At 35.3% G+C, this 17,532-nt stretch overlaps 2 protein-coding genes across 3 annotated transcripts; both read right to left on the reverse strand.

Moving 5' to 3' along the window:
- Positions 1-16: 16 nt before the first annotated feature.
- Positions 17-14,200, reverse strand: cd8b (cd8 beta). 2 transcript variants are annotated; one of them, XM_008321012.3, is made up of 9 exons: positions 13,986-14,200; positions 12,856-12,961; positions 9,546-9,777; positions 5,588-5,941; positions 4,730-4,813; positions 3,937-4,038; positions 3,813-3,846; positions 3,328-3,387; positions 17-2,855 (listed from the first exon to the last, which is right to left on the reverse strand). In XM_008321012.3, the coding sequence occupies exons 3-8, from the start codon at positions 9,598-9,600 to the stop codon at positions 3,369-3,371; spliced, it is 648 nt and encodes a 215-aa protein (XP_008319234.1). In that variant the 5' UTR covers positions 9,601-9,777; positions 12,856-12,961; positions 13,986-14,200; the 3' UTR covers positions 17-2,855; positions 3,328-3,368. The 2 variants fall into 2 exon arrangements, with proteins under 2 accessions (XP_008319234.1, XP_008319233.1); XM_008321011.3 differs by having other exon boundaries at positions 17-3,387; positions 13,986-14,198.
- A 242-nt stretch (positions 14,201-14,442) lies between these two features.
- Positions 14,443-17,524, reverse strand: gnrh2 (gonadotropin-releasing hormone 2). The gene is made up of 5 exons (XM_008321014.3): positions 17,245-17,524; positions 16,599-16,757; positions 15,699-15,846; positions 15,207-15,290; positions 14,443-14,792 (listed from the first exon to the last, which is right to left on the reverse strand). Exons 3-5 carry the CDS (start codon positions 15,831-15,833, stop codon positions 14,754-14,756), a joined length of 258 nt encoding a protein of 85 aa, XP_008319236.1. The 5' UTR covers positions 15,834-15,846; positions 16,599-16,757; positions 17,245-17,524; the 3' UTR covers positions 14,443-14,753.
- Positions 17,525-17,532: the final 8 nt, after the last annotated feature.

Consider the following 17,532-nt stretch of genomic DNA (forward strand, 5'->3'; position numbering starts at 1 on the left):
ATAGCCTTACCATCGTGAAAAAATCTTCGATTTAAATCTTTGATTTATCATCATCAGTGTGTAGGCAGCAGGGGATTCTGTTGATGTGTTTCTGTGAAGAGAGGACACTCAGTGGGGTTTTACCCCTGTCTTACTCACCTGCATGGGCTTCCAATCAACCTGAAACTCCTGAGTTGTTCATGTATTTATGTATGCTGCACTGTTGTGTTTTATAACTTTACATTCAACTGCTGTGACTGTGTTTGTAGCAGGAACATTTTTAATTACTACTGCTGGCCATTACAGATTATATTACAGAATATTATAGAATGTTGTTGAAAACCAGAACGATACAACAAGAATGTTCAGATTATAAGCACAGACTTTGTACTGTAAATACAAGATGATTTTTCTTGATTTATACAATTGTCTTTAAAGAAATTTTAAGATGTTTTTTGTCAAAAAATAAAACATAGTAAGAGTGTGTATACAGACACTGTAATACAAATAACAATAACAACAATAAAAAGATTTGATTTTGATTTTTAAAATAACACTTTGTTAACAAGAAAAGCATGCACACAAAGTAAGCAGTGCTGTGAAGTAATTGAAAACATGATTATCAGATACCAAGTAAACCCTTAGTCTGTACTGCAAATACAGACAAACAACAGACAACCAGCGTTTACAAGGTAAACATTATTTAACAGTCAATTTGACCACAACAAAATAAAGTCTAAAATAAAGAGACTTTGACTGTGAACACAAAAACAGGAACAAAATATGAATGAACTTATACGACTACATGTCATTTCATTTGTGTACTCACCGTGTACCGTCATTGACTTTTCTGGTTAGAATTACAAATTATGCAATGAACTGGAAGGCAGTGTTGAACTACAGGCTCAGCCTTGTGGGTGTGTGTGTGTGTGTGTGTGAGAGAGAGAGAGACCTCAACAAACCAGAGTGAGGAGGCCAAGCAGAAAAATGCTTGTTGACAGTTTTTTTCTCATTAACAGAAGAATATTTCTAGCCATAGTCAAAGAAATGTTTTTGTACTAAGACATGTCTTCAAAATGACACAGAACAACATCAATATAACTCAATGGAAAATAAATACAAATAATATAAAGATAAATAATATTAAACTTTCAGCGTAGTTAACACAGACTTTCTACACCGTTAGCACATTTCAACTGGAAACACTGTTTTTGGATGAAGGTTTTTACACACACAATGTCAGTTAAATAGTCCTTATCAAAAGGTTACTCAGTTACCCAGAGTACAGTAAATGCCTCATCTATACACTGTGAGACAGTAACCTTGTGCAGTGTATTAATTTATAGCACGACATTTAATAAAATACATGATGGTTAAATTTGTGAAGAATTATATCATCTACTAGTGTTAACTTAATAACTATTAACTATTAAATTGCTCTAAAGTTTAACATTGTCTTACAAGTCCTAAATAGAAATGACTTCTTAATTCTCTTGTTTGAATTCAAAACTGAAACGCTCTCGTCTCCTCTCTCTGTGGCTCTGTGGTGTTGTTGTGGTCTTTTTGTGTCAGGTGAGATGAAGAGTTTAGAGATGTGTGAAAAGATAGCACACAGGAAGAGCTCGTACTCAGACAGTACATGCAAACACATCTCAAACATATATCTCAAGATGTGAATAAAACCACAGACTGTCTTTACCCTCTCAGTTGCACAGGTGTAGCGCAGTACACGGAGTAAAGACTTGTTTTCACCTAAAGTGGGTTGACTGTTCTTTAAGCTGTTTCTAGTGTTGTTGGACTCAAGTCCAGAACGTGTGACTCCAGCTCATACTGTCTGACTTAGACTTCAGTGAAACCACCAGGAAATCAATTCTGTCATCTTTTGAGTCAGATGTGTCTTTCCGTTTAACTCCTGACTTGACTTTACTGAGGCCTTGAATTGAGCTCTAATCACCAGTACACGTGTTCCCTTTATGGTGATGCAAGTTTACAATTTCAAAGTAAAGGCAAAAAATAGGAACCCTGACACTCACCTACCTATCATCTATGTACAAGACATACGCAATATAGTGTTGTGAAACAAAGTACAAAAAGGTTGTTTCCAAATTTGGAAAATATTTTTTGAACACAACAGTGCTGTGTGTCTTAACCACAGTGTGGGTTTCTTTCTACATGAATAAAAGCCTTTTTTGCTTTAAGGTTTTATTTTTGACGTAGGACATTGAAATTCCATACAGAAATTGAATTGCTGAAATAAAACAACAGTACCGGATTTATTTATATATACGTGGGTGTATGTATGTATACTAGGGCTGTCAAACAAATTTGATAATTCGATTAATCAAAGTGTGTGTCGTTATATAGTGTGTGTGTGCCATATTGACCATGCCTTAAAATGGGTTTAAAATTCAACTTGATCCATTTCACTATTTCAATATTGTTGTTAATGCACTCATTTGACAGCCCTGTTTTATACATACATATTATATACATGCATCTTAGCTGCCATTGATGCTCTTGTAATTGTTCATTAATCTGTAAAACAACCATCATTTCTCAAAATACAAATAAATCTTACAACAGAAGCGATTATAAAGCTGTCAAAAGGAAAGGGACATTAAAACAGATCACAGGATGATTTAGTTCAATTAACAGGCCTGGAATCAGCTGAAACCACAATCTAGTTTTTTATGAACAGTTTATAAACTGTGGTTTCACTGTTTCTACCTAACACACAATCTCAGTTATAACCATACATGCTTATTGAATTTCAACAAGTCACTGCTGAAATGGGCCAAGAGTCTATGTGGGCTAGATGGGATGTTGTCATCGGCACAGTAGAAATATTTACATCCACGCCGACATTCTGTCACGAGCTGTGAGTTGTAAATACAGACATGCTGTTAATGATTTAATGAATGAAATGTGTTAATCAGTCACAGCATGAAATTGTGACTTTAAAAAACTTTATTCACGGATTACTACGGTTTATTGCTACACGTAATATTTAACATGTCCATATGTATTTCTTTAGGTGATGCTAGTTGAGTAATGGCAAAGGGATGGGTGACACATCTGATGTCAGGTGTGTGTCAGATGTGTGAAGAGGTCACCAATTTCAACGAAATATAACTTTTTATGGTTCTGGTTTTATGGGCCCGACAACCATCTAATGTCCAGACTAGCATCCAATATGGGCTACTTTAGGTAAACAGGTTGTGGCTCCCATTCTTGATGCTCTATGTAGGGCAGTGGATACGATAGTTGGGCCCTAAGCTTTGTTCTCTGTAGACCAGTTAAATATTTTTCAGTAATCCTTCTTGTCTTTCTGATGTTTTTAGAATGTACCTGGAGTCTTGTATGAACAGCATAAGCAGGACATCAGGGCATCAGTGCTTTGTCCTTGCTCTGAGAAGTGTAAAAAAAGAAAGAAAAATTAGAAAAAGAAGGGGTTAGGCTATACTGTCTTTTTTTTCATTTTTGTATGCTTAAATGTGTCTGCAAACTAATGATATGTTGCACAAAGTTTGGAATTTAATCAAATGTGTGGAAGAGAACAACTGTGTAAAAAAAATAATCTCAGATTCTTGATGTGATCTTATGTGATTTTGTACGTTCATATTTTTGGGAAATAAATTGCACATAATTAAATGAAAATATAACTGCAAATGTATAAAAAGTAAATATGTATAAACCCCCCACCACCACCACCACCACTAAGAAAAGTCAGGATTAGAAAATAGACAATTTAACCTTACAAGGAACAAGCTGAAAAATCTTTTCAAATTCAGCTGCAATGAGTTTGAACAATACTCTTGTTACTTCGTACTCACTTAGAAAACTGGTGACGGCACTTCTTTGGAAGCCCTGTGAATATGGACATGGTTAAGACATTGATATAAATGACTGTGAGGTACACAACTTTTTTTTAAAGATGTGATGTCATCAATCACTTACGGCTAAAGTAGTACAGCGTGCAGAGAAGAGATACAGCCAGTGCTGCAGCCAATCCAGTCAACGGCCACAGAACTCGAGGTTTACACTCAGCTGGAGAAAACGCTGTGTGCACAGAAAATGAAGCTGGATTTAAATAAAAAATACTTACTGCACAACACACTTAGCATATATTTAAATGTCCCAAAATTGGGTTAAATTTAAATTTAAACTTAAATTTGTGTGAGCCTGGAATGGGCGTCGCAACATATATTTTACTTACGTACTGTATACCTTCAAGAATGTCAAGAAAAACCGAAGGACGAAGTTTTTCATGTATATTTCTATTTTTGTAATTATCTGGCAAATTTAAAGCTACTTTTCCTCCATGTCTTTCTTGATACTTAGCTGCTGCTAAGCTAATTTCTAATTGCCTATTACTGTTACCTCCTGGCTAACTATTTTTAATTTAATTATTAGGGGAAGTGATTTATTTATCATTGAGACACATCACTGCACAGCTGGTTTAAATGTGTATGTTTTACCTCACTGAAAATCTGTTGTTGAACTCATGATAAAACTCCAAAGGCAGTTTCACTAACCCCGATATCTGATGATTTAAAATTGCAGTTGTTCTCATTAAACCTTTTGACAAATATAACGACCTTTTATGGTTGATATAAAGCAGTAAATCATTCTTAGGACATAATAAACTAAAGGGGAAAGATTATATGATTTAATATTTCATTTGTCTCCTTATATTTTTTTAGTTAGCATTGGCAGTCCCCCATAAGAAAAATCATTTTAAATAACTTACCATCTAAAGTCCTTTTTTTAGGACAGCGACAGGCATGCTTGGATTTTGGTGTCATTAGTTTGGTAGGAGACGTCGGAGGAATAACTGTCAGAAGAAACAGACAACAAAATCAAACAGGGTTCGTAAAACTGTGTATATGCTACTGACAAGCTGTAAGTTCTCAGAAAGAGTTGGCTCGCTGTCGTGACTGTTATTATTGGTTCAGTCTTCATTGTAATTTACTAAGACTTTGACGTTTTGTTTTGTTGTACTATGATACAATTGAATTAAACACCTGAGGACAGGCATTAGTGCCAGATATGGTCATGTCAGTTCCTAACAGGATTGTGGTTCTATTTTCTTATTCAAGTCACTTATATTTCTAGCAAAATAGTAATTCTTTGATTAAGTAATTTGATTAGATTTTCTGGGCCAACCTTCATTCTTCTTATAGTTATTTATTATAGTCATAGTTGTTTTTAGCTATTTAACAAAGCTGTCATTATGGAGCACAAGTAATGATTCGAGTATCAATTCCGAGGTATCAATATATAGATACTCTCATGAGTATTGATTGACCTCATAAAGTATCGATGCTAAAACCACATACCACATCCTTTAGGATAACTTACTACATACAGGGTTTTGTGCTGCCCCCTAACATGTTATGAAAAAAATCATATTGATGTTGTCAAATGGCCAGTATTTGTCATAGGTTGTATCAGATTAGTAGTAGTTAGTATTATTGATTAGCTGTATTGGAAAAAAATTGCTAAAAAAGTAATCTGTATCATATCAAATCAAAAATTCTGGCATCGCCCATCACTACTGGAAAGTAGTGATCAAAATGCCATCATGTTATAATCAGGAAACACAAACCTCCTGGTTGAAGGAAACTTCCAGTCCTCCATATTTCAGTGTTGCTCTTGTCTTTGAGAACACAGGAGTAAATCCCTCCGTCCTCCTTTTGCACATCGAGGACACGCAGCACGAAGCAGGCACTGGCTTTTTTGCTGAATTTGAAGTGTGAATTATTCACTCCAGAATGATACATGGGACGGTCAGCATTGTTGTATTTGCCCAAATATTGGAAGTGGCCATGGGTGGGATTGCTTCGAAACCAGTACACAGAATCACAGGAGGCATTGACACAGTCGCACTCAATCATCGCCTGACCGGAGATTGGAGGATAAAGTATTTTTATGTGGTCCTGCAGCAGGACCTGCCTTGAATCTGTAGAAACAAACACACAAACACAAAGGTTTTAGAGATGCCTTTGATTATTTATTAACTTTAAAACGTTAGAACTAACATCTATGGCAGTGTTAATCCTCTCAATTAGACTGTAATTTCACAGGCAGAAGGTGAAGGAAAATATTTTTACATAAGAATTTTAGACTGTGGGTCATTTGTAACCAAAAAGTGACATAATATTTCTCTTTGTCACCAGCCTGAAAGATGTCATTTGGTCATGTGCTCATCAAAAATACTGAAAATACTGAATAATGATGAAAGCGTTGTCAGTGTTTTGGACTCAAACTAAGGTGCAACGTTCCAACACCACCACAGGGCACTGAAAACCTAGCTTTTACCATCCTTCATTTGTGAAGCAGAATTTTCTACACTGAAAAACAAATAAAACACAATTAAAGTTGGACTGAACTCCATGGATGTGACGGCGCCCACTGACTCAGCCCTTTCATTACTTCTGCTTGTTTTTTGTTTTTACTTTTGTGAATCATTCTATTTTACCTTCCTCATTGACCATTTCTTCCCGGTTAGTCTGTGAAAATATCGTTCGGACATCAAAAATAATAATGATAATCTCAAGACAGATTCTAGAATCCAGGCTGCTGTTCCAGACAGGAGGAGGAGCAGAGTTAAACCTCTTACATCCATATGTGGAGGTTGGCAGGGCATCGAAAGAAAATAAGGACTAGGGGACATAGGAGCCGAAAAATGAACGATTAAAACCCAAGACAGCCTTGGAAAGACAAAAGCTTCTCTAAATCAACAACAGAAAAGAGGACAGAAAAAGCATTAGACTTAAGGAAAATGTAAATACTGTAGAATGGCAAAAAGGTTGAAATATTTAGAGTCATTTTCAACAAAAGCAAAGTTCACGTTTGTGAAATAGGAACACGAGGGTGAAGTCAATGTTTTCACAATTTTTCACAATGGAATTTCTTCATTGTGAAAATTGAAGTATTTCATCTGCTACTAGAATGATCTTCAATGGGTTCATCTCACATTCATTTTGCGTATGTCGCAATACTTTGTCTTGTGAAATACTGCATTTAGACGCATGTCTGTGTTCTGCGCTTAGTGGTGTATTGAATTTTTTTCCTAACTTTTCTTTGTGATTGCTTGACATTTACTTGTTTCTGCTTAAGTCTTCATTAAAGTTTTACAAAGTTTTACCAAATGTCTGCTCTTTTCTCGTTTGACTAAATGCATTAAATGTTGTATTTGATTAGAGTATGACATAAATGACATTGTTTTGCCTTAATATAAAAATACAATTTAGGGTAATTCTCAAAAACGTTAACAATAAAAAAACACTTTTAAAAAATCTACAGTATGAACTGAACTAAGGTGTTAATATGAGGAGCAGAGGGACCAAATACGAAGATGGGGAAAAAGAGTCAAAAATTCAAAAAAATTCAAAAATGCATTAAATGTTGTATTTGATTAGAGTATGACATAAATGACATTGTTTTGCCTTAATATAAAAATACAATTTAGGGTAATTCTCAAAAACGTTAACAATAAAAAAACACTTTTAAAAAATCTACAGTATGAACTGAACTAAGGTGTTAATATGAGGAGCAGAGGGACCAAATACGAAGATGGGGAAAAAGAGTCAAAAATTCTAAATACTATTTTAAAATTGGCATTAATGCCAATAGTATTGAGTGGTCAGTGCTACGTACGTACAGTAAGTACATCCTAACAACACTTTCTGCTCATACATGTACAGAGTACATGCTAATAAAATACCCTACAGGACAACAGCTGGACCTGCATTCTTCTCCTCAAACTTCCTCTCCGACAGGGCTACCAGTCGGTGATAACGGCCACCGTTCCGTTCCACCATAACTCACAGCTGACTAGCTGTACTCTACAGCCACTGAAACAAGGTAAGTAAAAGTAGAAAAAGTAGAAGTATAGTATAGTAAATATACTCTTTAAAAAGAGTTTCATTTTCACTAAACTCAGCGAAAACAACTACAATGTCAATCTTTCCTAAACTCCTCTCTCTTTGTTTCGCAAGTGACCTTTCCTGTTCTTATTCTTACTGTACTGTTCCGCACTTACGCTTTTGTTTGCTTAAAACTGAATTTCTTTTATTATTTAGCATTTCCTAAATAATGTTGTTTATAAAATGGAATAGTCTTTTATTCTTGTAAATTGTTTTCTCAATTATAGTAGTATTAAAATAAACTATAATAAACTAAAAAAAGCATATCAATGACATCTACTGCGACTGGACATTACAGGCTGGATGTAGCCCGCTGACCAGGAGTTTGAGACCCCTCCACCAGATGTTCTTGGTGGTATATACAGTACATTGCCTTTACCTCCACTCTTTTGGAGTATTTTATTTAAGAATTGAAAGCAAATAGTAGAATCAGGTGTTTATTCTCATCATTAAACATTTGCCATGCATCCTAGGTTGTTTTGGAGAATTTATGAATTACTATAACACCATAAGTTCAAACTTTTATCCCTGGGCCTGATAGCTGTCACAGGTGGGGCTGCCTTCCTGTGGCTGTCTCACAGACCTGAACAGGTCCATCATCATGGCTGACCAGCCAAGAACAGTCGACAGTTCCATCCAGGTTCTTCTGCAGTTAAATGTTATTTTTATATTTGAAAAAATGGAAAAAAATAAGAGTACACGTATACTCCTGCCTAGATTTATTGCAAAGCACTGTATGTAAAACTAAGAGTATGTATTTTTCTCAGCAATGTGTTTCGTATAAAGTTTATATGTTAATGAGACAGTCCCTTCTCAATTCAAATTTAATAAATAACAACTGTAATTAAACGTCTGTTTTTCACTTGGATTTCCATGATTCTGTCGTTAACAGTATTTTCTATTTCAGTTGCTAAACTAATCTTGGTTAGGTCCATTTTTATTTCACTCAGAATGGGAACAAAGCAGTTTAAAATCTGTGTTAGCATTTAACAAAGTAAGAAACATTAACAAATGTGATTTTACAATACTTGTTAATCTTGGTAATTTTTTTCTAAAAAATATAGATATTTTTTCCAGTAGCTGAGTACATTTAGTTAATGTATAGTCTTAAAGATAAAACCAAACAAATCTTTCACATTTACATGAGCAATTCTTTCATAATTAAATACTAAAGTTGGCGGGTTCATGTTGGGCAGAGAATAAAAAAGTCAAATAAATACAATAAAATACGAAAAAGAGTAAAAGAGCTAACATAGAACACCTTTTCCGTACGAAGTGTGAGTTTTTATTTTACTATTATTCACTTTTTATTTTTTTACTTTTCTTATTATTTTTTTCTTAACGTAATATTTAAAAATAAATCGTGGCTAACGATAGGCAACTTAGTTTAAGAAGCTTATCACAGAGAAACCAGAGATTTAGCCAGATATCATGAAAGGAAATTGATTTCATCTAATCCACTGTCACCTTATTGTCCTCTGCACATTAGGGTTAGATTATTATTCCAGTTGATATAAGATGTGCTTATCTGTCGTCGGCTAAAAGTTTAGGCCTACTCTTTATTACATCTGTTAGAGGAGCTTATCGTCATCGACACTGCGGTCAAAAAAATAAATAAAACATCAGTTGTCCTACCTGCTGTCCACGAAGACACCATCACCAGTGTCCATGTCAGAACCAGGAGAGACATTCTGGCCGGTTGCCTCTGTGTGAAAGTGGTGATACCTTCTGTTGCTGCTGCCTGTCACAAATGATGATGACGTTGTTGTTGACAGTGGGTTTAACCGAGCCAACAGGGCCTTGAGTCATCAGGGTAAAACCTCCAGTGACAGTGACACTCACACACAGGCAAAAGGCTGACGTACAGCTGTGGAAAAAAAACAGCACTGAAGTAAAGATAAAGGAGCAGGATTATAAAAATCCTAAATTGTGATTCTCTGTTCAGTTTTTTACCTGCAATGAATGGTAAAGTGTGAGTTTTTTATTACATGCTCTCTATCATAGATAAACCACTCAAAACACTTTACTACACATGAAGCCATCAAGAATGTCATACACTCTGCAGGTCTGTGGTCTCTGCCCAGGTGTGTGACCTACACAGCTTAGCAAAGACCTACTTCTACTGAATGTAGTGTAGCATATTTTATGTGTAAAAATAAAAACGCAATTCAAAACTATATTCTGTTGTTTGTCGAACATGAAAAAAATGTATCTTTGCAAAACAGACACTTCGAAAGACAATGCTATACTTCGCAAAAGAGTTATTTCACAGTTTTTCTGAACACTAGAAAAAAAAGTTGGAGGTATTTCCAAAGAAACCCTCTCTGTTATGGAGTAGTGGTGCACTAGTAGCATTATTACACACATAAAGCCGCTATTGATGTACTGTCTAACAGTGGAATTATGGAGATAATGATTTTTCTACAAAGATGAGTCTCCTAAAAAACTCCATTCATTTTACTAAGATATAGTCAGGTGTCAAAACTTGTATAAAATGTATACAATACTATAATGCAATGCTAAAACATATAACTAAAAAATCCTGCCAGTGTACAGTGGCTATATACTGGCGGGCCAACTCTAGTACACATTTGATATGATCTCACGGGCCAAATACAATTACACCGTGGGCCAGGAGTTTGACACGTGTCCTAATAAATACATCATTAAAGCTAGCGTCTTAGAGGAGTGATTCATCAGCTGGCGGCCCAATTTGGCCCACGACTGGATCCCAAAATAGTGTGGATCAAAGAGGACTATAAAAGCAAAATTAAAAAAACAACAACTGAGACTTAAATAACTATCAGCATAATTATAATAAGTGTATATACATATATACTGTATATAAAAGCACTGCCTCTCAACAAAGCCTCAAACATGCTTAGTTGTACATAACATTCAAAATTAAGAAAATGCAGTTTTAAAAAGATATACATGACTAAACTAATTTCTGTTTTATATTTGAGGCAAATAAGTGATCCAACGGAGTTAAACCTGTAGGTGCGATTACGTAATACTGTATATGCACTCTACGAAAAAGTTGTATTGATGGAGCATGGTTACAGACTATATAACTTGCCACTTCATATCATCAATTTCAACAGAACGCTCTCTCTCCCACTTTTCTCTAAGCTCTTGTAGAACATACACTTCCATGGAGAAGACCAATGGATATCTTTAAAGAACACATTTTGAATATACTTATGTTATTTGCGCTGTTTATTATAGTCTTTACTAAAGAAAGAAATCTTTGCTTTTAATATGTAACTAAAACCATTTCTCTTAAACTTCATCATTTGCTGTAATATTAAATAAAGATTTATACAAGAGATGCATATAAAATCTGTCGTTATGTAATTCATTACGACTTGCCTATGCAAATGTATGCTCAAACGTATGTAATATGAAAAAATACCTTTTTCTTTAAATATAATAGAAAAAAAAACAACTAACTCTTAAAAAGCTCCAACCCCAATAACATTTGGTGAAGCAACTTTTCAATATTACAGCATAAAAGTTGGACTAAACAAGATGCTTTTTGGGGTTTGCAAAATTTTAGTATTTAAAAATGGGAAAAAACAAATAATCTTACAGAACCATCTGGGTTCTAGCAAAAAAATGTTTAGCTCCTCAAGACTAAAGTATTGTTTATGAAGAAGGAATAAAACGGAAAAACAATGAGAAATAAAACTTATGAGACAAAATAACTTTACTCTTTGTGGGACCAGTTAGGGCGGAGAACAGTATTGTGGGAAAGGTATAATGAAAGGATGTGGGCTTCATGCTGACAGTCGCATGGGGGTCGTAGCTTTGACATGGAAGAATACCACAGGATTCTTTGAAAAAAGGAGACATTGGGGGCTTCAGAGCTGCTCGTTAACTCTGAAGCCTTTGTTGGTCTCCATGTCGACGCATCAACTCGAAGGCTGATGTTCCCCTCTCACTTCACTTCATTTATCATGTCAGCAGACACTTTTGTTTTAAGTTTACATTTAGTCACATTTGTTTTTCAAGGGGCTCCAAAACCGTTTTGGAGCCTAAGACTTCTAAATTGCAATGGGTCAAATATGAAAATTTTAATTCATTTATCCAAATGAGATGGAAAATGGTCGAGCAACAAACAATATTTGTCTATTAGTTTGAAACAGGACTATAAAACTATCAAAAGAACACAATAGTATTTTGTAGTCTATTTGCCCAAATGTTCATATTAAGACATTGGGGGAAAAAATCACTAACGTTTACAGAAGATAGTCGTACTGTAAATAGGTTAACAAAAAAAATCAAAAATACTTAGCAGACTTACTGTAGATTGCTTACTTCAAAACAATGTACTATGAACTAGTCAAGTTTTTGCATGTACTTCTGACAGTACATGTTTTGTCTTCATTTTACTGAAATTTGTTCTTGGATCATTAATATAGTTTTTCCATAAACCTATCATTATTTCATTTATTTTTTTCCAAACTTTTGCATACATTATTTATTAATTTCCTTTTCCCGTTCATTTTTACTTTGCCTGGCACATCTGTTCAGATATTTGTTTAAAAATGTATAGGTTTACGGATTGAGGCAAAGAAGGAGTATTTGGTAAAAAAAATGTTAATCAATTACTAACATGAGTTCATTTTTTGAATATCTAAATATTGCAAATATGGCATAACATTTTAAAACACCAGAACCTTCAGATGAAAAACTTTTTTTTTTGCTTGTTGGCTGTTTGCAAGGTGAGTGTGTGTATGTATCTATATCAACAGTGCCAACTACAGCCTGTTAAAGGTATTACAGTCTGCTCTAGTATTGCTGTGAGATGGACACTAATACACATACAATTCTCTCTGCCCCCCCTCAAACTTGAAACTTAACATAATAACAGATGCTCTTAACAGCAAAAAGACCTGAAACCTTTGCAAAGGTTTACTAAGACATAGTTGCAATGTCTTACCTTGTCTGATGTTAACCCTGCTTCCCCGAATATGTGCCTGGTACATCTCCTCTGTGTTAAACAGGTCATCACATATAGACTTCAGACTTAGACTTCAGAAGGTGGTCTGAAAAGAAAAAGAGTAAATTACATAACCTGTGATTATAAACAACACTTTTAATCTTTCTTTTTACAAAATTACAACATATAATGAACCAAACACAAATTAAATACAGCCTGCAATGCACAATCAAACACTGAAATTGTAATTATTAATATAGGTGTTTGGAAAATGACTGTTCAGCTGACCAAGAATCTAGTGATTTATTATCAGCGCCCACTTTGTTTTCTAAACCCTGAAAAACCAAGCCAAACGGTTTGTACAAGAGTTTATCGTATAAAAGCACTTTCCTCAGGGATGCAAACCACGTTTGCTAGGATTCTTTGGATGGACTTTGCCGTTATGTGATTTTGCCACCATGGGGGAACTGAACACCATATTATACATCTCACAAAAACAATCCTTCATGGTATATCAGATTCATGGTATACTGCAAGACAAATGTATCACCACTGAAAACACTTTACCTACAGTAACTCACACAGGGAGTTAAACTGATAACCTTTTAAATCTACTTCTTTATCCACTTCTTAAAGTTTTTTTCCCTTTAGCTAAGGGGTAATGGAAATACTAAAGTTAGATAAGTAATTCTGGAATCTTTAAAATCTTATTTTTTTATCCTTTTATCCTCATTACTCACATAGCCAGAATAAAACTGCTATTCAATCTGAGATTTGAATTTTAACCTAAAGTTTAACTGCTGGCACTGACTACAAGTTTGTAACGCTGAAATGTTTTACATGAGGCGTTTGTGTGCTGTTCGTGACACCCTGTTAGCATTGTAGCAGTCTATGTGGTTAAATATGTGGTTGCACTACCTAACACACCTAAAATGTGCAAATAACATAGTTAACGTCTGGGGTGGTGTAAAGTTTAAAAGAATCTTGTCAATAAAGAATACTGTGGTACGCTCACGTTAAGCCGCTGGCGTTTGTTTTCCTAGCTAAGAAGGTAACTAGCTTTGATGCTAGTTAACTATAGACAACAAAGTTTGCTTTACAGCAAAAGCGCCACTTTTGTCAAAACTCACCTTGAAACTGGAAACTATCATTTTTACTGTGTGTTACTTTGTCAGCGTCTGTCATGGAAGCAGCGTTACAGACAGAATTGTGGACACTTTAAACGCCACTTGATTCGACTCCCGCGAATTGCGGGGAAACGTTCGCTTCCGCCATGTTTGTTACAGAGCTCCACCTCCGTCTTTATTTATCAGGTGAAGGTATGCGATGAGATGAGCGCAGGTGACTAAAAAGTAATAAGTCTGCAACGTCCCGTTTCATAGCAGCAAAGAAAAAAATAGCACTTAATTAGTACAGAATACCTCAACCTCAAAACAAGAAGAAAACAGAATGAAATAAAAATGTCCTATTTTCACTATATATATTTAACTTTGGTTTTTGGTAGTTGAAACTGTTTTAGTAGTATGATTAGGGTTTGTAGTTGTCGTCTTGTTGGCAATAGACGTCTTATCAGTGATACTTCCCATGGTAGTATTGTACTAAGTAGAAATATATGGAGTAACAAATGTTAAAAGTAATATTAGCATGGTTAGGTATTTGATGTAGTTCTTAGTACAACAGTTAGTACAAAGTGGGAGTCTCAATTGTAACAGTAGTAAAAGAAGTACTTTGAACAGGCTTTGAATTTATACCAACAGATGAAAAATAGTTCATATCAAAATTGTTTATTATGGGAAATTTAAACAACGAGTTAATACAATTTCACATACAGATACAACCAAATTCACACCATCAAACAAGTACACTGGGAAGGATCACCATAGAAAAACAGAACGTTGTCACTTCCTCTTCTGTAGCTCCCGGGCCAACGCATCGAGCTATGAAGAAAGTATTGAGATATTACTCACATTCAGTAGTATTTTAGACAGTTTTTCCAACACTAGGTCAAGAAGAGGGTTTGGCTCATAGACATGGTAAAACAGCTGAAATACAGCTGAAATGGTGCAGTGGTTGCAGGAGGGATGTTGTTTGTATATGAAAATGAAAACTCTTTGCAAAATAAAGCTAATATTCCCAGATTTGTAATTAATATGATTCTTGACTCTTTTTCTAAATTATTTAAATGTATGTGAATAAGAGAGGAAATACAAGATGGAAAAAAGTGTAGTGATATGTCACTGATCGTGTTTGGCAGGAGAAGCTTTTCCTAGTTTGACAACAGTAAATGTCACTGACATCTAGTCGTTAGACATACTGTAATAACAGTTACAGTGAATGGCTGGTTTACTTACTATAATGTCTTTCAGAATGCTCCTCCTCTGGGGTCTCAGGTAACTGCATTCTCCGGCCTCACAGAGTTTAATCTCCTCTGAAATCTGAGAGAGGAGACGGGAGAGAACAAATACAGTCAATATGTATGTAAAGATTGGGTAATTGATGTACTGAGGTAATGTATCCACGAGAGGAAGACACAACAAATACATGTCCTTGGACACGTATTGAGTGTTGTTTAAAAATAACACCAGTGAACATTTTTCGGTCACAAATGTCTTAAGGTGGCCAAATCTGATATAGAAGAGACAGCTAGCTTGATATTTGAGCATCATAACAACATTGATCATTCCTATTACAACACTGTTGTGAAATAAATTGCAGTTTAAAATGGAGATACCGAACTACGTTCTCATAGTGACCTCAAGATAATTAGAACTGACAACATTTAATTTGTTTTTATTAATGTTCACACCACAATCATTTTGAAAAGGGAAAAGTACTATCCTGACCTCTGATGTACCAAAGGAGTCCAGCTCCCTTTTCCCTCCTGGGTACCAACCATGAGACCAGTGCTGTGCATTAGAAAATTGAGCCCCAAGGCAGAGAAGCAGCCCCAGCAACAGAACCAGCCGAAACACACTCATGATATGTCTGTACCTGTCAGCAAAAAAGATCACAGGTCACATCAATCACTGTAAGCATACAAACTGGTACTCTGGTACTGGTCAGTAAATGGTGGACATACTGTATCAAAAGAGAAAGACACACAGTTATAGTCACTTACAGCTTGACAATGTTCCTTCAATGTTATAAGCAAAAACAAGAAACCATGACCTTCTGAATTTGTTCATTTCATTGTTCAATTTCCAAGCATTATCTCTGTAATACTGGCACTGTTTTGCCTACCCATTTCTAATGTGTTGTAGAGCTTTTTCCCAGAATGAGAACTTGTACTGTACTCATGTAGTACATGCACTGTATTTGAACTCCCAGATTGTATATAAAAAGTTTCTGGTTCAATCTGACATTTCCAGGATAGGTTGTTGGTTAGTAAACCAATCATGTGAAGTCTAAAAGGAGCTAAATGAAATCTGTAATCTTATAATTCATTACCTTCCCACGCGACTCCTTTTTATGCTTACCACTGTTTTAAGACTTTAAACTTGTACAAACCAAGAAATATTAATTAATTCTTGCAATTTGTTGGCCAATCCCAGATGTCACACAAGCCTGTGATGGATTGAGCAATGAATGATGGATGTACAGATGTTGTCTAAAGAAAGTGAGAAAAATGCTAAATGTTTCCTTGTTTTCAAAGCCAGATTTGAGGAAAGCAAACAATGTATGTCCAAATTAGATAATTATTCAGTGAATTAAATCATAATTATCAGAATAAAAGACAATCTTACCTAGTGGCTGCTCACAACTTTATCACCACAGGGGCTTCTTAATGTTTTCCTCAGCGTCCTCGCAGAAGCTCTCAGACACTCTTTATGTCTTTATGGTTTCTTAGCAGTTCTCCAGTTCAGATTCCTCCTCACGCTCAACCTCCTCGTCTTTCTTTGCCACTAAAAGTACCAGCAGAATTCAACTGTCACTCCATGTACATCTCTTGTCTTTCCACGTTTGCCCCGCCCATCCCTGACCCCTTTGAACCATCTATTCCCCAAAGGTGAAACAATAAAGCTCAGGGGACCAGAGAAGCAAAGGACCAGGCTAATACCTATTATCACCTACAAACATGACTGACACTTGGGGGTCAAACAGCATTAGTCACTCTACAACCCTTCATGATGGAAACATGCACTGAAGTCATTTGAATTACCTGGTTTTTAAACCTGATTTTAAATTTGGTTTGGTTTGTAACTGACATAACTGGAAGTTATGTCAGTTACATGTGGAACTACAGGGACTGTAACCCACTATCATACAAAAAAAGTCCTAATAGCATAGGTAATTAAGTTAAATTACATTCTAAATGAAATGCACACACCATTTACATACCCATTGTGAAACCTGGGCCTGTTTAGTTGAACACAACAAAGATATACTCACAGGAATTGAAGAAAGACACACATGAAGATAGTCGTCCACAGCTCAGGGTCTCTCTCGTTTTAGTTTTCACAGCCATCTGCTGCCACCTTGAGGAAGAGTATTTATTTGTTCTATCAATGTCAGTAGACGAACAAAGACAAACAAAACAATACAAAAAGACTACAACAACAATTAAGATGCAAAAAATGAACCAAGTTGTTTCAAATATCTGAAATAATTTGGGGTTATCTAAGTTAATAATAATTCCATCATTTGTGCCTACCCTGCTGTTACTGTTACTACTATGTG

The sequence above is a fragment of the Cynoglossus semilaevis genome, chromosome 11 (genome assembly GCF_000523025.1).
Source record: "Cynoglossus semilaevis isolate Cse_v1.0 chromosome 11, Cse_v1.0, whole genome shotgun sequence".
NCBI lineage: Eukaryota > Metazoa > Chordata > Actinopteri > Pleuronectiformes > Cynoglossidae > Cynoglossus > Cynoglossus semilaevis.